The 21673-nt window shown below is 41.6% G+C and overlaps 1 protein-coding gene across 10 annotated transcripts in view; it reads left to right on the top strand.

Annotated features, from left to right (window-relative positions):
* The window catches only part of pikfyve (phosphoinositide kinase, FYVE finger containing), an 81592-nt gene that overhangs the window by 13470 nt on the left and 46449 nt on the right, over window positions 1–21673 (top strand). For 6 of the 10 annotated variants that reach the window (XM_036138787.1, XM_036138785.1, XM_036138793.1 and 3 more), the window contains 13 exons: window positions 2886–2995; window positions 5860–6031; window positions 6185–6392; window positions 8106–8132; window positions 8305–8394; window positions 9530–9686; window positions 10384–10541; window positions 10974–11085; window positions 12897–13044; window positions 13129–13293; window positions 15343–15405; window positions 15506–15635; window positions 16239–16419. In XM_036138787.1, the coding sequence (XP_035994680.1) occupies window positions 2886–2995; window positions 5860–6031; window positions 6185–6392; window positions 8106–8132; window positions 8305–8394; window positions 9530–9686; window positions 10384–10541; window positions 10974–11085; window positions 12897–13044; window positions 13129–13293; window positions 15343–15405; window positions 15506–15635; window positions 16239–16419 (1721 nt within the window). Of the gene's footprint in view, window positions 1–1724; window positions 1737–2885; window positions 2996–5859; window positions 6032–6184; window positions 6393–8105; window positions 8133–8304; window positions 8395–9529; window positions 9687–10383; window positions 10542–10973; window positions 11086–12896; window positions 13045–13128; window positions 13294–15342; window positions 15406–15505; window positions 15636–16238; window positions 16420–21673 lie in introns of all 10 variants that reach the window. The other 4 variants (XM_036138790.1, XM_036138791.1, XM_036138788.1 and 1 more) reach the window with 2 other exon arrangements.

The raw sequence follows: 21673 nt of genomic DNA, 5'->3' as shown, positions 1-21673 counted from the left end.
GGGGATTATTGGCGTTTCATATATTTTGTTCTAATTTACTTTGTTTCCATTCAGTGACCTAATAGTTACTGAACTCAAACAATTTTTGTTTGAGTCAGTATTTAATATAGATGGCACAATAAACTGTTAAAATATGATAACATCCCTCTTGTAAAATTCAGCACATTTAATGTTATGGAAAGACCCTCTTGATACGAAAGCAAACTAAGGTTTTTAAGAAATTGTTATCTTATCGATTAGTCGTTGATCGATAAAATCAATCAAATTTAGATTATTTTATTAATAACTTGCATCTCTAGTTTGGATGATGGTGTTGGAGTCATAGTTTTGATCATCAATGTATAATTCATCTTTCTAGTTTTTAAAATATCAGTTATTTTGAAGAACATGAACATTGTCAGGGAAAACTGAAAGAACACAATTTTTCTGTAGTCAAAGTGGCTGGGATGTTTGGATAGGAAAACTTTGAAAAAAGTTTCAAACACTCAGCTTTACAAACTTCCAAACTCTGGCAGCAGAACTAAAAAGCACAGGCGTTTTTCAGCTCCTCTGAACTAAAGCAAACTAAAGAGCTCTAACTTAGCTTCAGTTCCGGATTTAGCCTTGAAAATCTGGGCATCAGGCCCCCTGCACTCATTCTTACATAAATGAGGGTACCTTGGTGTGTCTCATCACAACCATGCACAAAGAATCCAATATGTTGCTCACACCAAGGCTCTGAAGTCCGGAGGTGTGAGTTGAGCTGCCTTTCCAAACCTTTCAGGTCAGACTGAGAGAGAGTGAGACCAAACACGCTGACTGCCTTCTGGAAGTCTCTGACAGCTGAGGAAAGGATCTACACTCCCCAGGGAATACACTCAGAGACTGCCGTCTTACAAATGCTAACTATACTAACCGCCATTATAAGACGCCAAAGACAGGCCAGAGCTTAACAAACCATAGAGGACAGAAATCAGCCACAAGATTCTGGTTGGTGATTCTCTAACGGCGGTCTCCTAAACCTATAGCAACAAACCTCCTCCTCAGTGGAATAAATGATGACAGCTGCCTGAAATGTTTGTGCTTCCTTCGGTCTCCCTGCAGCCTGCAGAAAAAAACCTGTGTCCCGAGCTTGGAGCCATGTTCTAAAACGTTCCTAAAAGCCACAGGACATGCAGTAGAACTCTGTCTTTTCCCAGCTGCATCTCTTGGCTGCACCGTCAGAGCTGACGACTCTGCAGATGAGCTGATAAACAATGCTGCATGATGCTCACACTGCTATTGCTTCAACCTTTAGGATCTTTTTACTTGGGCTTCATGTTTGTGATGTCTCCATTGCTTTCTTTGGCTTTTTAATCTCTTTAATTGCTTTTGTAGTCTTCCTACTGCTTTCAACAGCGTCCTGCTCCATTGTGACTAGCACTAGATGATTGTTATATTCCTGTTGTATGAATCGTACCAGCTCCTCTGGCTTCCACGTTGAAGCTCGGTGGCCAAACCTGACTTGGAACAGCCCCCTGTAAAAACCTGGAGGCCCACATCGGAGCTGACTGTTTGCAGGTTGCATGTTTGTCAGCTGTGCTCAGCAGTAGGACCACATCAACAGCAGTTCAGAGATGGCCAATGGCAGGATCACAGTGGATGAGAACTAAAACAGTCTGAATAGTCGTTTTTATTTTGTAAGACAATTGAACGATGGCGGTTCAGGCTGTAACATGTTGTCTTTGTTTTTTTTATTATTGCAGTGGATTGGCCAGGTGAGGGTTCTCTGCACTGTGTGGATTTACTAAGATGCTTTTAGCTCTTAACCACGCTGAGAGGGTTCCTCAGACTGTTGTGTATGTTTGAATGCATGCCAGTGTGTCTGACATTTGAACTTAAAGGGTAACTCACCCTGGCGTAGAGGCTTATAGCTTTGCCTGGACAGTGACTAGGGTGATGTCTTGTAAGGTCACCATAGATCTGTCTTTTGAGGTGGAGGACCCCCCCCCCATTGTCACCGGAGGTTGAGGGAACCCAATTTCCAGGGCTTGGCTTTTCTTTTCGACAGAACCCCTTTTCCTGGGTATCACGCCACGCAACAAGAACTGTCTATAATTCGGCATCAGCACGAACCGGCTAGAAATCAGATATCTAGCTGGCTTGTGTATCGTTCTGATGTATCTCTGGATGTATTCATGCAGCGGAGTGTTGAATAGTGCAGCTTGAAGGGGGCGTTTCATCAGGCTTGAAACAGCTAGCGTTGGTGTATATTGTCTGGGAGGCTGATGCACATTCATGAGCTTTACTGACCTTTCTATAGCTCTCAAACATCCGTGTCATACTGTTCCGTTACGCTGTTTTTTATGAGGGTGACGGTCTAATTTCAGTGTAATTTTGACAACTTTCTGCGTAACGGCACGCCCCACAGACTGTTTTTGAACACAAAACCAGAATTTCAACAAATATGCAGTAAATGGTCATAACAATAAGCCGAACATGTGAACACTAAGAAAACACCGTTAGCTGTTGATTAGCAAAGATATGGATTTGGCAGTGAGTTACCCTTTAAAACAAGGCTTTCTATTAGTTTATGGTTTATCTTAAAGTTTGTTTGTTTTTCAACCCAGAACTAATAATTGTTTTGCTGTTTATGATTTTAAAGCTAACATTTTGATTATACATGCTTATGCAGTGTTTTTATGAATATATGCCTTTCTTTTCTTTTAGGAAAGCTACTCACCAGATGTTAAAGTGCATTGTCATTTTATTAAATTTTTTGCTCATTGCTTAAAACGACTTACTGCATCGTGATTTGAGATTGAACATGTTCAATAATGTGTCGATGCGCCAGCGAACACTCTTTTCATTAAAGGAACATTTAATTTTTTTCTGTTGATTTCTGAATCATTTTTGCACAATTCTAGATGGCAGCAGGAAGTCTGATACGTCTCTAAGCAGTCACGATCCTCGCACCGCTGTACAACTTCGCACGGCACTGAAGCGGCTGAAGGAAATCATGGAGGGAAAGAGCCAGGTACTGAACCCAGCAGGAACACCTGACACCGAGGGGGTCCTGCAAACATTTTCTTTTTTTCCCCTCACATTTTTTTTATACTTTGACATGTCTCCAAGGATGCAGATGAAATATTAAAAAACATTAACTTCTAAATCATGGTAGGTGCTTGAGGTTGTTTTGCAACTGTCTTTGACAAAATCTACTTGCTCACATTTTCAGTCGGTTGATTTATTATTAATTAATATATTAATTATATTTATTTGAATGTAAAACAACAAATAGGGCATTAAACATGCATTATCTTCTGTTTTTTCTAAGAAAAAACAGAAGATAATTGATATGGAAAAAAATGAGCCAGTATAAAACCCTTAACAAATCAGTCAGACACATCTGTAGAAGAACGCTCTTCCAGAACCTGGACAACTATAGCGTGAAAGGCCCGATCTTCCATAGTTCTCTGTCCTGTTCAGGGACAACCTTACACAGTTAACAACCTTACAAAATGAGATCAGCTTAAGTCTTTTATGTGTTATTGAAACAGTTTAAATCAGGGGTCACCAACCATTTTGAAACTGAGAGCTACTTCATTGGTACTGTCATAAGGGCTACCTGTACTGACCTTTGAACTAGAAGACTCAGAACTCACTATAGCATTAATTAAAATTAATATTTTTAAATCCATATAAATGCAGGTGTTATTAAAAAGGATACACAATAGTATAGAATACTATTTTAGATGCAGCTCACTGGAGGGTGGTGCTATTTTTTGTAAACAGGCCTGGGGGCGCCACATGAGGTATTTGGGGGGCTACCATGGAAAATTTAACTGGAACGGCCCCTAAATTCGGTATTATGAGTCGGAAAGTCTTTGCAACATGATGGTACCCGACTTCGGCATTTATGATGGCTGCTACTCGCAGCAACATTGAGTAAAACCTCATACTTTGACTGTTTCTAGCAGCTCTCTGTTATTTATGTAACATTAAGTCAGTCGTACAGGTGCTACCTTTCAGTTTTCATCAGACGGGATGTTTCAGCTCTGTTTATTTGTACAAAATACTGCCTAGAACAGCGTTATTGTCATTGTTATTGTTTTAACAGTGCGAGTGTCCATGTTTTTTTTCCTATTGTCCATCAAGAGGAAAACTGGAACGCAAAAAGGTGGAGATGACGTAATCTGCGATTCATTAGCTTCAACCTCAGAGACAAAAGGAATGCACCATTAACTTACATGATAGGCTAGAATGCAGAAGGAAGGAAAACTGTTTTTTCTATTGATGTAATTTAATGACAGCAATTCTTTTTGTACATTTCTGTATGTTGGGTTATAATTTCATTCATAATGGGCTTAAAAAATCTTATTTTTGAGTTGGTGACACCTGCAGAAATGCTGTTAAAGTGGGTTTATAATCCTTGTTTGTTTTACTAGAATAAAAAAGTAATTAAACAGTCCTCGTCATTCAGTTTCGATTACTAGATTAACCATTGAGCTGGTCTAGTTTCAAACGTACAGCGGAATATTGTCTGCATAAAAATAGTAGAGATTTAATTAAAGTGAAAGAAATAAAGGACTAAGGACTTAGCTTTGATTAACCCTTTGGTTAGAGAAGATTCCACAGAGCATTGCTGATTCTTTTTTTTTTACAGAAAAGGTAGAAAACCTGGCTAAACGGTTCAACTCGGAGGCATAATTATGAGCCCGATGTTTAAGCCAATGAAGTGATACACTGGGGTCCACAGTGTTGAATGCTACACTGAGGTCATGTAACACAAGTACAGAGCAGTACCTAGCATCTGTAGTTTTAGTGGTTGCATCCCTCTCTTATAACCGCTGTTAAACTAATTTCTTACTTGGTTTAAGGCTTGATTCTAAAGATGCCTAAAGGTTGCCCTGACTTGAATAAGTGAAAAGATGATAAAAGTAGGTGGAAGTAGGCAGTAAGTGCAGGAAATTTACTTTCAGGAATATGACATGACAGTATTATGCAAACATTAACTATTTACTACTCTGTTTATAAAGCTTTGTTAAGCTATGGTTTTTAAACTTGATATGTAATAAAGTTAAATTAACATAAAAGCAGACCTTAAAGGAGCTATACATAAGATATTTACTGTAAGATTAGCCTAAATCATTCTCATTTCTCACCCAGGATGGAAGTAACATTCCCTATAAACAATTGGTCCTCTCCATCAACAATGTCTTAGTCACGTTTATCTTCTTTCAAACTTGTACGTTCCAGAGCCACTTCGGTGCAGTGTGTATGACATGTTTAGTTCCTGGTTTCTGAACCAATTGTATGAGAGTTCCCAGCGTTCCCAAAACAGAGCGCAGCATTTGGTATTTTATCTTGCCGAAAGAACAGCAGCCAGCTAACATGGAAGACTGTAAGAGAAGCAGACCAGAAATGGAACAGAATAAAACCTCATATACCTATCCTGTGAAAGTAAACATTCAGCACAACACATATACTTCCGTGAGATGGATTTAGGCTAAATCCAAGAAGTCTGGATGTGCGCTGGAACAACTATTAACTGCTTTTACATTGAACAGCATGACCTCCAGTAGTTTCCTCTCCGAGCTGAATCCCAGTAAACTGGAAATCATCATCTTCCTAAATGTGACACAGCACCCTACATGTCCCCAGATGTAAGAATGAATCACCAAGGAAAGTGCGCCCTGTTTTGTTTTATTATAACAGGGTTCTTTACGGGGCTTTTATGAACTGCAAATCCTTTGGCACACTAACACAGTGATTAAGCGAATGAGGAAACCACAGACTATCTTTAACATGACAAAATTCTGAGGCACAGCGCATGTTGAAAGGATAGCCCCATGAACTGAACCATCTCAGCAGCCGTTCCTGGTCATTGTTCACCTTCAGGACAGCGACCTGAAGCAGTACTGGATGCCGGACAGCCAGTGTAAGGAATGCTATGACTGCAATGAGAAGTTCACCACCTTCCGCCGCAGACACCACTGCAGACTCTGCGGCCAGATCTTCTGCAGCCGCTGCTGCAACCAGGAGATCCCCGGAAAGTTCATGGGCTACACAGGTAAGCAGCATCTTAAAGTTTGAATCAATATCTTCTGAGAGGATTTGGTGGCATTTATCACTCATTGATCAGTTACATAAGTAAATCTTTTTGTAGTTCTTAACTTTGAACTTTTCTCCATCTTATTGTGGTTTCTCTTCCCTCCCTCTGCAGGAGACCTGCGGGCTTGCACGTACTGTCGGAAACTAGCGCTAAGCTACGCTCACTCAGCAGACTCGAGCTCCATCGGCGAGGAGCTGAGCGCCTTGTCGGACTCTCCCTGCTCCGTGTGTGTTCTGGAACCCAGTGAGCCACGAACACCCGTGGGAGGGCGCAAAGCCAGCAGGAACATCTTCCTTGAGGAAGACCTGACCTGGCAAAGGTGAACACGCACTTAACTTGCTAAAAAAAATCAAAAAACGTTCCACAGAGTTCCTGTTAGACAACAGAACAGCCACAACAGAGAATCTCCTCAAAATCTAAACTTTGCGGATCATTTCTGTTGGGCAGGCTATGCATGATGGTCCATCCCAATAAATTACATCTGCACTAAAAAGCTGATTTTATTTCTGTAATTAAATGCTGAAAGTGAAGCTGATATATACAGTAGATTTATTCACAGTGTGATTGAGGTGTTTATTTCTGATGCTTTTTGTGATTCTCGATTACAGCGAATGAAATCGCAATACCAAGAAATAACTGTAGAAAAACAGAAACGTGGGCCTACTGAAAGGCATGTCTTTGTGCTGTTCAGCAATCATTACTTTGTTTGGGCTCCTCCTGCGTGAAAGACTGCATCTCTTAGAGGCGATCAGCCTGGGGCTCTGCTGAGGTGTTCAGGAAGCCCAACTTGATTCCATGGCAGCATTAAGTTAATCTGCATTACTGGCTCTGGTGTCTCTCATTTGCCTCAGGGTTCTATGGTGTTTAGGTCAGCCTAACGTGCACTGCCATCTGTGGCCATTAAAGCAGCTTTTGGTACCTTTTAGTGTGAGCAGGTACAAAGTCTTCTGCTAAATAACATGAACTCCATAAATCTTGTCAGCTAACGGGCTTCTTACACTGTGTGATTTTAGCCGTTTATAAGACTACTCCATGATACTGTGTGACGTGGATTTGAAATTCTTTGATGCAACCGCAAGTTTGATGTGTTCACATAGTACGAGCTCAGTTTACTGCTAAATTTTATGATGTATGACAATAAGCAACGCCTTTTGCGTCATCAGCGTTCTACAGCACTGGATGTATTGTACTATACATGTATTATGTGTTATTTAAAAAATCTGCTGTTCGGCTGCATGTACTACTTTTCAATCCCAGATCCATCCGAAACAAAACCACAAATAAGTGTATTAAAAAATATTCTAGTTATAAATTATGAAGTTCTCTTTGGATGAATTAGTTTGATACAATGTTATTGTAATAATTTTCAATAATAGTAATAATAATAATAATAAAAAAAATACATTTGGCAAAATGTCCCAGTTCATTGTATCAAAGCCTGCTGGAAGAAAAAATGTGCCATTCAGAACCTGTGGAGCCTCTTATATCCTAACAGCTCTGACGGCACTAACAATGGCCCTCCCTGTCTCACAGCGCAACGTAGGACCACATATTTAGTACCGGGCCTAAGGGAAGCTTTAAGTGAACTGAAATAAATACTTGAAATGCACCGCTCTGTCTTATGTGTACAAAAAGGTTTCACTTTCTGTATTGAAATATAGAAATACATTAGGTTCACATTTGTTTAGCTCCTCCTGTGTTCAGACTGAGATGCAGCTGTTTGTTCTTTAGTGTAGGTGCATGTCTCCTACACTTGTAGTTAGACCAGTTCTGTTATAGAGTGAGATTAACTAGGACCTTTATTCAACCATGAAGAAAACATGTGACATATGGACCAGATGAGTTTTAGAAAAAAACAAATAAAAATGTGGAACTGTTGGTGGTTTGTGTAACATCTCTGAACTGATCCCAACTTGAATAGGGAAATGGCGCCTGTACTGCATGCTCTACATAACCTTCTTTTCCTGCTGTTTTCAGCTGTTATGCTTCTTGTCTGTCTCTTTTAACTTACCTCTCTTTCTTGTCGACATAGAAAAACTCCCATTGGGATGAGAAAGAAGTGAGTCTTGTTGGATATCCTTAATTTTTTCCCACATCTGCCTCAACCTTCAAGGCTAATGCTCTCTAGCTGCTATAGCCTTCTGCTTTGTTCATTTGTAGCGCTGATAAATCTGAAAAACACAAAGAGAGCAGCTCTGAGAGAGACTAAACTACCCTGTGTCTGTTGTTAGCATGATTCACCAGGAGCCTCAGAACAGCGGCCTCGCCTCAAGACTCTCCACTCTTCAGGAGGACGCTGGGAAGTCACCAGCAAGGAAAAGGTCAGTCACTCGCTCCTTTTGCTTATTGCCGTTCCCGTGGCTAAAAGAGGGCTTCTGGGGCCTTGAGTACTAAAGAGTGCGCAGCTCTCATACAAAAGGTTTGCCGTAAGGGGAAACACTGAAACCTGTGGCGCACAAAAAAAATCAGATGTACGAAGTCATGCGTAGATAGGTCACCACACACCTTGCCTTGATAAACCTGAATTTGCAGGAAATTATGTGTAGCTGCACGTGCATCTTGCACCACCCTGTCCCCACCCCTGAATGCATATCGGCATAAATGCGGGGAATGCACCGACCACCAGGCTAGATGACCATGGAAACGGAGTTGTCAGACTCTGGAGGGAAGCTAGAATAGGAGAGATATGATCCCTTTTGTTGATTTTCATCAGAACTCATGCAGCAGTAGATCGACTGAAGGCTTTGAACAAAATTTTGTAGACTTCCTGATAGTAAAGAATTACAAAAGTCCAGCCTTGAAGTAACAAATGCATGGAATAGTTTTTCAGCATCATCCCTGGACAGAATATTTCTAATGTTGGCAATATTCCAGAGGTGAAAACAGGAAACCCTGGAAACCTGTTTAATATGGGATTTAAGTGACATTTCTTAGTCAAAAGTAACACCAAGTTTTTTTACTTCATTACCAGAGGCCAAGTTAATGCCATCCAGATTAAATGATTAAGACTTTATTTTTCAAAGAGATTTTATGTTTGTAGTCTGTAGTCTCCATAACTGACTGGATTAATCAGGATTTATGGATGAAAATGGCTGAGTATCATCAGTATAACATTAGACATTTATCCCATGCAGTTGCCAGGGATGCCACATCTCACAGTTGTTAGGCTCATGGTGCAGGATTATTTTTTATATCTGCCAAAAAGCTGTTGATAACCTATCTTAGCAAGTGATCCGTTTCCGCTTGCAACTACAATATCCAATGTATATAAGGCTTTGCTAAAGGACTATTTACCTCAAGTCTTGTCTTCCACTACATTGATACGCAACATTGTGACAGGATATAAGAAAAAGTTGCCAAGATAAAAAAACAATGTTAAAACGAGTTGAAGAATGTTTGTTTCTTTCCCACGTGTATTTGGAGTGTTTGTGTGAACTTAGCTCCTGCTTCTCTCAGGTCTGCCAGCGTGACCAACCTGTCACTGGACCGTTCTGGATCCACCCTGGTTTCCACCTACGACAGTTCGGTCAGTCCGCCCACCAGCCGAGCCACTTCAGTGACCAAAAGCGGCACCAAGCTGGACCACAGTGAGGAGGAGAGGAAGATCCTGCTGGTGGGTGCTTTCTTCTTCTGGTCTTACTGGTATTTGGTTTCCTGAACCAGTCAGTCTAATTTACAGGCTGAGCTAACTGTGTCTCTATTGACACTTCTGAGGTAGGATAAGGGCTCCAATGGGGGCCTGGTCAGACTGTTAGCCCTTAGTGGAATCTGGTCTTTAATTATCAGTTGAGGTGAGAAGGCTATGCTTGAAGGGTCAGTTTGGATTTTTGAAGCGGAGTTATGTGGATTTACAATGAGCACTTAGTGTCTTACCTACTCTAGGTAACGTTCTTAACGTCTGAATATTGTGTGAATGCAGAATACTAAAACATTTCAAGTGAACATTATTTCACTGGATTTAACACAGCCTCATTACTTGTTCAGATGGTCTTACCGGCCATCCATGCTTGTTCTATTCCGTGACACGTAATACAGATGGAGCGTCATTGTTACAGACTGTGACCTATTATGTAGTTCGTTAGAGGTACAAACAATGGACAGTGTCTCTGTTTGCCTAAATGAGCTGACGGGTTTAACTCCAAACAGTATTATTGGGTAGATGTAGGGTTGTTCTTTGGAAGCAGCATCACCAAATTCTAAAGTCAAATGCAAAGAGATTTTGCTGTCGCACTGGTCTGGTCTGTCATCCTGATGTTTCTCATGTCCCCAATCCAGTCCTAGGGAGCTCACATAAACTATCTTTGTTACAGGATTCTTCCCAGCTCAAGGAGCTGTGGAAGAAAATCTGCCATACCAACACAGGGATGGAGTTCCAGGACCACCGATACTGGCTGAGGACCTACCCTAACTGCATTGTGGGAAAGGAACTTGTGAACTGGCTGCTGAGGAATGGCACCATCTCCACCAGGTATCGTCTCACTGGGCGTAGCAGGGATTTTTATTTGCATTCTTGTATACGGTTAGAGCTTTCTTTCAAGCTGACGTGAGAATAAGGGGGGATGGCAGACCTTCTGCTTTGTACGTGCACTGCAGCTTCTGGAGGAAAGCAGGAATCACTTAGTGAAGCTGTAAAACACGTTTGGTCACATCCTGCTGGCATGCATGAAGCCACTGCAAAAAACAGCAAGAAACTGTTTAATGGCTGATAGAAATACTCTTTATATTGTATGTTTATCACATTTTAAACCCTTGTTGGAGCAATAAAGTTATAAAATGAGCTAAAGCTTTAAATAACTTCCTTCTGCCTTGTTTTGACAAAAGCAGCAAAGGTATCTGCACTGTCTGCCTGTACCTTCTGAGGGATTTGTGTGTGTGTGTGTGTGTGTGTGTTTTCCCACAGGGCCCAGGCTATTGCGATAGGCCAGGCATTAGTAGACGGTCGCTGGCTCGACTGTGTCACCCATCATGACCAACTGTTCAGGGATGAATATGCTCTTTATCGCCCCCTGCAGGTAAGAGTCTGTCTACGCAACACAGAAACAGAAAGAAGTCAGATGTCGGGGTTCTCATCTAATTCTTTTACGTACTTAAAACAATACAGTGGTCTGCAAAAGTTTGGACAATCTTGTTCATTTCCATGATTTTCCTTCATAAATCGTTGGTTCTTAGGATAAAAAAAATCAGTTAAATATATCATATAGGAGACAAACACAGTGATATTTGAGAAGTGAAACGAAGTTTATACCATTTACAGGAAGTGTGCAATAATTGTTTGAACAAAATTAGGCATGTGCATAAATTTGGGCACCACAATCAAAAAACATAACTCAATATTTAGTAGATCCCCTTTTGCAGAAATAACCGCTTCTAAACGCTTCCTATAGCTTCCTATGATAGTCTGGATTCTGGTTGGAGGTATTTTGGACCATTCCTCTTTACAAAACACCTCTAATTCATTCAGGTTTGATGGTTTCCGAGCATGGACAGCTCTCTTTAAGTCACACCACAGATTTTCAATAATATTCAGGTCTGGGGACTGAGATGGCCATTCCAGAACGTTGTACTTGTTCCTCTGCATGAATGCCTTAGTAGATTTTCAGCAGTGTTTAGGGTCATTGTCCTGTTGAAAGATCCAGCCCCGGCGCAGCTTCAGCCTTGTCACTGATCCCTGGACATTGGTCTCCAGAATCTGCTGATATTTGGTGGAATCCATGCGTCCCCCAACTTTAACAAGATTCCCAGTCCCTGCACTGGCCACCCAGGCCCATAGCAGGATGGAACCACCACCAAATTTTACTGTAGGCAGCAGGTGTTTTTCTAGGAATGCTGTGTTGTTTTTCCTCTATGCATGACGCCCCTTGTTATGTCCAAATAACTACATTTTAGTTTCATCAGTCCACAGCACCTTATTCCAAAAGGAAGCCGGCTTGTCCAAATGTGCTTTAGCGTACCTCAAGCGGCTTTGTTTGTGATGCGGGCGGAGAAAAGGCTTCCTCCGCATCACTCTTGCGTACAGCATCTCCTTGTGTAAAGTGCGCGCAATAGTTGTACGATGCACAATGACTCCATCTGCAGCAAGATCATGTTGTATGTCTTTGGTGCTGGCTTGTGGGTTGACTTTGACTGTTCTAACCATTCTTCGCTTCTGTTTATCCGTGATTTTCCTTGGTCTGCCACTTCGAGCCTTAACTTGAACTGTGCCTGTGGTCTTCCATTTCCTGACTATGTTCCTAACTGTCAAAACAGACAACTGATATCTCTTAGACAGCTGTCGGTATCCTTCCCCTAATTCATGATGGTGAACAATCCTTGTTTTCAGTTCATGTGACAGTTCTTTTGAGACTCCCATGTCACTACTCTTCAGAGAAGATTCACAGAGGAGGGAAACTTACAATTGGCCCCCCTTAAATACTCTCTCATAATTGGGTTCACCTGTGTATGTAGGTCAAGGGTCACTGAGCTTCCCAAACCAATTTTGAGTTCCAATAATTGGTTCTAAAGATTTTGAAATCAGTAAAATGATAACAGTGCCCAAATTTATGCACATGCCTAATTTTGTTCAATTATTGCACATTTCCTGTAAATGGTATAAACTTCGTTTCACTTCTCAAATATCACTTTGTCTCCTATACAATATATTTAACTGATTTTTTTTTTTTTATCCTAAGAACCAATGATTTATAAAGGGAAATCATTGAAATTAACAAGGTTGCCCAAACTTTTGCAGACCACTGTAAACTTCGTCAGATCAGTTGACTGTATCAACTGGTTACTGATTGAGCAAAGATGTTAAGACTGTGACTCCTCTCCATCTGTACCGTAGAGCACAGAGTTCTCCGAAACCCCTTCGCCAGATAGTGACAGTATCAACTCCATCGAGGGACAGTCAGAGCCGTCCTGGTTCAAGGACATCAAGTTTGATGATAGCGACACAGAGCAACTTGCTTACGAGTCTGACTACACTGTGCCAAGTAGGTATCTCATATCTGACATGGTGGCAGAAATTGGTTTGTGGTAGCTTTGGTTTTGGTGCATTAAAACCCACTTGTGTCCAGACTCTGCCAGCCCCAGCAAGAGGACATCGGTCAGCAGCTTCCACTCAGCGGTGGACAGCGACTCTGCCTCCTCCATCAACCTCAACATGGAGCAGAACAATGTGAACTTTCACATCAAGAAGCAGTCCAAGTACCCCCATGTGCCACCTCCTGCAGACCAGAAAGGTAGCTAGAACCGTGTGTACTTCTGTAGCACTTCTGCACTTTGTGCATCTATGCAAGACTGCTCTGTTCCAGACTGTATCTGAATTTCAAATTCTAAAACATAATTGCTCAAATAATGGGTTATCCAAATCTGTAACCACTAATGTTGTTGAATGTGTGGTTTTATCTTTTGTCTTGTGCTTCAGTCCTCCTCCTTTTGTCCTCAATGCTCATTTAACAGTTAGTAATGCAGCTCTTACCGTGATAATCCTTCCACCATGCTGAACAGTTAGGAAGAGCTCTTGTTGTTAGTTTTGTTATGCGCTTACACCTGTTTGATTATGAAGATTATTATTAATTATGATTGGCAATTATAATTTAATAATATATCATTCAAAATCAATGGATGGCTATAACAAAAAATAATTCAAATGGTTGTGATCAAGGGCTATGAGCCTGTAATGATTAGCACTAACGATTGGTTTATTAATTAGCTGTTATGAACTTATTTATACCGGAAAAGTGTTGACTGGTTAGACTTGTCCAGCAAACGTTGATTACTTTAATTATAATTGCAATTGGAGTTTTAATCCTTACTCCTTCATCACAAGCCAATGAAACTGTCTCTATTCAGTTATTAACTTAAAAGGAGATAATTTGGTAATTCTTAGAGACCATTCAATTTCTGTCTCAAAATAATCACAAACACCTACAATTTCACAAGTTATTTATTAAACTGATAATTCCGTGTTACAGCAATTATTCTGCTTAATAAAACACTACTCACTACTCAATAGAACATTAAAAGAAAACAAATGAAAATAAAATCAATCAAAATGGATTAATTGAGTGGGAGCAATGTATAATCAATTCACAGTTGATTAGAAACTCTAACTCGTTCTAGTCCGGCTTCAAGGTAGCACTCGGCTAACAGTAGCTAAGCTACGGTGACTTCACAACAGCCTATGGCTAACAGCTTTGGGCTACTCGGTGTCCCACCCAAGATGACGACTATGACGACATATGACCTCCGACCTTGCGTGCGGAGGTGTAAGGAGGCGGTCCTGATGACGTATGACCTCCGACCATGCGTGTCGTGCGTAAGATGTCTGCTCCGACATTCCAACTAACTCACTAGCATAGCGTGCCATCCCATCACTTATAATGCACACACACATTGGAAATGTGCATCATAGTTAAACAAACTCTCTTTGGAGTACTTAAGCATTAAAACTATTTCCTAATAGGTTCTGCCCAGGCACAAAATACCACCTTATGTGTGGAAAAAGGAAAATCTTTTTACTTTGTGTCGCTCCAGTGAGGAGATTGCTGCTGTGCGACCCAGCGTCCATCGATCCCAAACAGTCTCGTTTTGGCAGAGTTCACTGAGGAGCAGGAAAACATCACATTTCCTGGACGCTTCTTCTACGATTTGTTTGACCAAAACAAAAACCAGCGGATCCTGTCAATCTGGAAGATAATGGAGCTTCCAGTTGGATAAAAAATTCATCAAAGTTAATTTTAAAGTCAAGATGTCCCTGATTGGGTGCAGGGGAAAATAGTAATGCGGCGAAGCTTGGACCAGCCAAGAATGAAAGAATGCCACGTGTGGAGCCCAAGGTGGGAGTCATTTGAACGTCCCCTCAACATGACAAACTGCCTGAAAAGAAGAATGAAAACAGTCCGCCCTTGCTTTTTGTAGTCAGTCTCCGTGGTGACGAGATAAGATTTGGCTCAGGGACGATCATCCCAACTGTGTTGCATGCTGGGAGTTGCAGTTTGTCACGTCATGATGGCATAACAGTTTGCTGTTCCAGTCTAGAGCAGTTGGAATCAAAGCTTTCAATAAAGCACATGTGGCTTTTTGGAAACAATTGCATCAGAATCTTTTCTTGTTCAAAATAGTTTTAAACTTTTTTTTAGTAAATCTGTTTCTAAGTTGTTACTTAGCTGTCTGGGTTCTGTCGCAGAAGCAGGCCCTCGTCAGTGTCAGGTTTTAAACTCTGAATTACCTTGAAATTCTCCTCATAACGCCAACTTTCATTAAGTTAATTGCACAAATTCTTTCAGCTGAGTTTCTCGTTTCGGAGGACGGAGGACAGAACATCATCATCAGCGATGCCTTCATCAAAGGTAGGAACGCAGCACTTCCTCATTTCTCCCCCCTCATTCCCCCTCGCCTCAGTAGTTCCTCTGAGCTCTTCCTTTTCCTGAGGTGCTGTTTCTGCTGCAGAATCTCTGTTCAACCGTCGAGTGGAAGAGAAGGCCAAAGAAATGCTGTTCACTCCGCTGGGCTGGCATCACAGCTCTCTGGACCAGCTCCGAGAGGAGAATGGGGAAAAGATGGCCATGGAGAGGCTGCTGTGAGTGTCGACCTCTTTGTTTCTATGGCATTTGCCCTGAGAAGCTGAGACCTTTGGTCCCTGCCTGTGCATCCGGTTTGTCAAATCAGGAAAACAGCATCTTTAAATAAACCGTTCCGCTCTGATGAGTCCACAAACTAAAGCTAGTTGGGTAAAAAGCGTCAAGTAGTTTGCTCCTTTTAAACACTCTTGACCTTCATTTCATAACATCTTGTTGAACTCCAGGCATTGGTGTTGATGGAGGGATTTAGTGCAGAGATCACAAATAGACGACGCTGCCAAATTATCTGATGGCTTTCTTGCAAAGTTTTCTAAAAACGTAGCTTTCTAAAGTGGTTTTATTACTTTAGTTACTAAAATCTTTATTTTTTGTAGTTTTGTAGATTTGGCAGATTAAGTCCATAATTTATCCATGAATGGATCACAATGCACGGATCCCTTTAGAATTGCTTGGGTCGGTTTCTGAAAGCTTCTGTTCAGTAAAAAATCTTCCTTTTAACTTTCAAATGAAACCAGCTTTTCCTGAACTCTCCCCATCTTCATGTACAGTAGTGCTCTTCCTTACTGAAGGGATGCTTTGACTGATGTGTCTGATCTGTTCAGCTCGGCCAACCACAGCCACATGATGGCACTGCTGCAGCAGTTGCTCTACAGCGAGTCTCTGTCTCTCTCCTGGAGGGACATCATTGTTCCCGTGGTCCGGCAGGTCGTCCAGACGGTTCGGCCTGACGTTCGCAACCGTGATGATGACATGGACATCCGCCAGCTGGTGCACATCAAGAAGGTCAGACGGCCTTGGCTTCTTCCCCGCTCACACTCTCGCATCCGGTTTAGGGAGGAGACGGTTTTAATGTCCTTTTAGTTGTGTTCCAAAGCTCTGGGTGGTCCACTGCATTTAGCAGGATGTTTTTCATGGGCCAAATCCTCCAGAATACGGAGGTCTTCTGCTAGCAGGTTTTTAAGCTCCAACTAAAGTAAAGGGCCGAGCCACATTCTAGAGGACCAAACCAGGATGGGACGTCAAGACCTAATGCAGGATTCTGGTTCTCTTCTCTAGAATCTGGTTCCTGAAAACAGTGTTTGATGTAAACATTGAACTCAAAAATGGGGTTTTAGCTGAACATTTTTGTAAGACTTTAAATACACGTTTAAATATTAGTCGACATTATAATTTAGGGATTTTATTTTAAATTTTTAGTGCATTTTTTATGAGCAATATAGTTTTCATAGCAATTATAAATTGATCATCTTTCAGACCTTTTTTGTCCTTTTTTCCATTTGAGTCAGTTAACCTTTTGAGAGAGAGAGAGGGAGAGAGATTTAGGTTTAGTTTAGGTTTCTAAACTATAATGCATCTGGCATCGATTCTGGCGCCTGCCTTGCATGTGCAATGAGGGGGCTGTGCAAAGCACAGCACTGCCTCCCAATGCATGGGCAGGGCCTATTACTATTCACCTCTAAACGGACTCTTTATTAGGCGCCCGCCTATGCATTGAAAATGCATGGCGGAGGCCTTATGTTATGCACCTAATAAGGGTTTCTTTATTGTTTATTAATCTTCCATCACCGTTAATACAGGCCGAACCGTAGGGTCTACCCCCACTTAATATATATCGAGACGTTCGTCTCGACGACGCGATGAGGGCTTTTTGACTTACGGTTGGAACAAAATTTGCAAAAAAACACCGAAAAATTGTCATTTTCAACACTCTACTGTGTCGCCATGCTTTCACCTACGAACACCGTTTAACTTCCAGTTTGTAGATATATCTGTGACCTACTCAGAAGTGAAAACGGGATGTGAATATCTTTTATCGTCTCTTCACAGTTACTCCTCAAAGCTCATGTCCAAAAATCAGCGAAATCATCGTTTACAATGAAAGTCAATGACGGAATTCTCCAACCGCTAGAGTGGGCCACTCTAGCTTTTTTAAAGATTTCAAAACTCCGAACAACTTGACCTTACTCGCTCAATTTTCACTCTACGTAGACAAATTATACATCAAAACGTAGGTATTTTTGTCAGGCTTCGGGAAATGTAACCCTCATTGGTGTGGCATTTATAGATTTTTCGCAAATCACCTCAGAGCGACACAAACCCGAAACCTCCCCCATTCATTTCCTATGGAGCGGTTTTGAAAAATGACGTCTAAAAATCCAAAACGTCACATGTTTTCGCATCGTCGCTACTCCTAAACCGTTTTATGTACAGACATGAGACTTTCACACATGAATGTCCCAACCCTTCTGGCACTCACAAAAAAGGAATTTTGTGGATAACTGTTGCGGTTTTTCCGCAGGAACAATTTGTTCGGGAGTAGCGACTGTGCAAAATCCTAAAAACGCTTTGGAGCTGCATTTTCCCACATCATCCACTTTTTTACATCGTCGCTGTGTCTACAACGATTTTTGTACAAACATAAAAATGAGCTTCATGGTCCTCAAAAGCCTACTGATACTCACGGTGAAAGAATTATTTTGATATCTCTTATACTTTTTGAGTTACAGCGATTTGTTCGGGACCCTTTTTAGAGGATTTCTGAAAATCCATAAAAATCCCATTTAGATCATAATTTTTTACGCCTTTATTAAACTTTTTCCAGCAAAAAACGATAGCTTTTCTTCTTCCCCTATCCGTTACGAACTAAAGGCAGAAAAAATTACGTCTCTACCATTTATAGATCAGGAGATATGAAGCGTTGTTCAGGGCAAAGTTCTCCATTATAATCCAATGGGACTTATTGTGAGCAAAGTGTCTGCACTTCGGTAGACTCGCCCGCTGCAGCTGTGTGAGTGAGTTTCCATGACGACGGAACTCTGAGGGCCAGAGGGAGAAGCTCCATTGAGATACAATGGCAAATTTCGACACCCGCTGCAGCGGCTGTGATTAATGTAGGAATCTGAAATTCGCACAGTCACTTCCTCTTAACATTTTAAAATTTTCATGTGACTTTCAGTCATGTGTCACTTTTCTGTCCCATTTTGGATGTCACATGCTTTCCTATTGGGCCTTTGCTTCCAACAGGACCTGGCATGATAACCAGACACGACCCAATTGGCTAATACAGCACCACCCACCTGTGGGAAATGGCGCTACTGACCATTTTGGTCAAATGTTGAGTTCTGGGCCCAGATGTGGTGAGGCTGAGTTGCTAAAGGAGGCCAATCTGACCCATAAACTTTGGTCACGTTTGGTGACATTAAGTATTGGCACCCCTTTTTGAGGCACTTCCCAGTACAGGATTTGGACCAAACTGACAGAGTACAATCAGCTGGTGATACTGAACACAACCGTGTTAGCGGCTAACAGTTAGCATGTTGCTAACCGGAAGTAGCTCTAGAAAGGTCTCACCAACTTCTTTTTCACAGAGTCTGTTCTTACTTTAGAGAGAAAGCCCCACAAGAAATTCAGGCTACGTCGCATAAAGCATCTCCAAGCTATGAGGTGTCAAACATCCAATGCTTTTCAATGGGGGATCAAACCCCTTATGGTCCCAATACTGCATACCCATATATGGTGCTACAGTATAGCTCAGATGGAAAGTGCAGGCTTTGCATGCAAGAGGTCGTCGGATCGATTCCCGGCGTGGGAGACTAAGAGTTTTGTATTATAATCCCCACAGTGTGTATATTAAAACATGTGTGCTGATCCCATGAAGTATCTTTTTGTACCACCCGCCATTTTGAGTTACCATGCGCCATTTTGAGTTACCATGGCAACGTTATAAACAACGTATTTTCTCCCTATTTGAGGCACTTCCCAGTACAGGATTTGGACCAAACTAACAGAGTACGCTCACCCAGTGATACCAAACATTACCATCTTAGCGGCTAACTGTTAGCATGTTGCTAACCGGAAGTAGCTCTAGGAAGCTTGTACAAACTTCTGCTTGACAGATTTGGTGAATTGTAGGATTTTCTCCCTTTTTTAGGCACTTCTCAGTACAGGATTTGGACCAAACTAACAGAGTAATATCACCCGGTGATACCGAACACAACCATGCTAGCGGCTAACCATTAGCATGTTGCTAACCAGAAGTAGCTTTAGGAAGGTCCTATCAACTTCTGCTTAGCCAGGGTTTTTCTGCCTTTACAGACAGAGAGGGCTGCAGCTGTCAGTGTGTCTCCATGACAACGCTGCTAGCAAAATGCTCCTAGTAGGTCCATTGACTTAACATGGCACCTTTTGACGGCTGCTGCGGGGGCTCTGAAGACCATAGGAAGCAGAAATAGCAACAGGAAGCAACACTGCGAATTTCAGACGGTACGGTACGCACCAAGTGGCAGGCGCCTTGCTAAATTTCTTCAGAAATGTTCTAGTTATTAATAATCCAGTTTCTTCGTGCGTTAATGCGGCCCGAACCGTAGCGTGCACCCCCACAATATAGGCATCAAAACGTGCGGCTCGGTCGGGAATGGTGTGCTACTACTTTTATTGGGGGTTTGAGTTACCATGGCGACAAAATTAGCGAAAAATCACCTCAAAAAATCCCATAGGAATCAGTGGAATCGGGTAGAAAGAAAAAACTCAAAAAAGCCTCAAAATGACCATTTTCAACGCATTACTGTGTCGTCATGCTTTCACCTAGGAACACCGTTTGACTTCCAGTTTGTAGATATATCTGTGAACTACTCAGAAGTGAAAACGAGATGTGGATATCTGTTATCATCTCCTCACAAGTACTCCTCAAAGCTCATGTCCGAAAATCAGTAAAATCATCGTTTATAATGAAAGTCAATGACGGAATTCTTCAACTGCCAGAGTGGCCCACTCTAGCTTTTTTAAAGATTTCAAAACTCCGAACAACTTCAGCCTACTCGCTCAATTTTCACTCTACGTAGACAAATTATACATCAAAACGTGGGTATTTTTGTCAGGATTCGGAAAATGTAACCCTCATTGGTGTGGCATTTATAGATTTTTCACAAGTCACCTCAGACCGACACAAACCCAAAACTTCCCCCATTAATTTCCTATGGAGTGGTTTTGAAAAACATCACGTTTTCGCATCGTTGCTACTCCTAAACCGTTTTATGTACAGACATGAGACTTTTACACAAGAATGTCCCAACCCTTCTGGCACTCACAAAAAAGGAATTTTGTGGATAACTGTTACGTTTTTTCCGCAGGAACAATTTGTTCGGGAGTAGCGACTGTGCAAAATCCTAAAAACGCTTTGGAGCTGCATTTTCCCACATCATCCACTTTTTTACATCATCGCTGTGCCTACATCGATTCTTGTACAAACATAAAAATGAGCACCATAGTCCTCAAAAGGCTGCTGATACTCACGGTGAAAGAATTATTTTGATATCTCTTATACTTTTTCAGCTACAGCGATTTGTTCAGGACCGTTTTAAGAGGATTTCTGAAATTCCATAAAAATCCCCTTTATATCATAATTTTTTACGCCTTTATTACACTTTTTTCAGCAAAAATCGATAGCTTGTCTTCTTCCGCTCTCCGTTACGAAGTAAACGCAGAAAAAATTACGTCTCTACCATTTACGGATCAGGAGATATGGAGCGTTGTTCAAGGCAAAGTTCTCCATTGTAATCCAATAGGCAGACTCTGACACAAAGTGTCTGCACTTCTGCAGAATGGCGTGCTGCAGGTGTGTCAGTGAGTTTCCATGACGACGGAACTCTGAGGGCCAGAGGGAGAGGCTCTATTGAAATAGAATGGCAACTTTCGACGCTCACTGCAGTTGCTGTGATTAATGTAGAAATCTGAAATTCGCACAGTCACTTCCTCTTGACATTTTAAAATTTTCAAGTGACTTTCAGCCATGTGTCACTTTTCTGACCCATTTTGGATTTCACATGCTTTCCTATTGGGCCTTTGCTTCCAACAGGACCTGGCATGATGCCCAGACACGGCCCAATTGGCCAATACAGCACCACCCACCTGTGGGAAATGGCGCTACTGACCATTTTGGTCAAATGTTGAGTTCTGGGCCCAGATGTGGTGAGGCTGAGTTGCTAAAGGAGGCCAATCTGACCCATGAATTTTGGTCACGTTTGGTGACATTAAGTAT

Source organism: Fundulus heteroclitus, chromosome 7, assembly GCF_011125445.2.
Source record: "Fundulus heteroclitus isolate FHET01 chromosome 7, MU-UCD_Fhet_4.1, whole genome shotgun sequence".
Lineage (NCBI taxonomy): Eukaryota > Metazoa > Chordata > Actinopteri > Cyprinodontiformes > Fundulidae > Fundulus > Fundulus heteroclitus.
The sequence above is the reverse complement of the archived record's forward strand: the minus strand, read 5'-3'. Positions and strand labels throughout refer to the sequence as shown.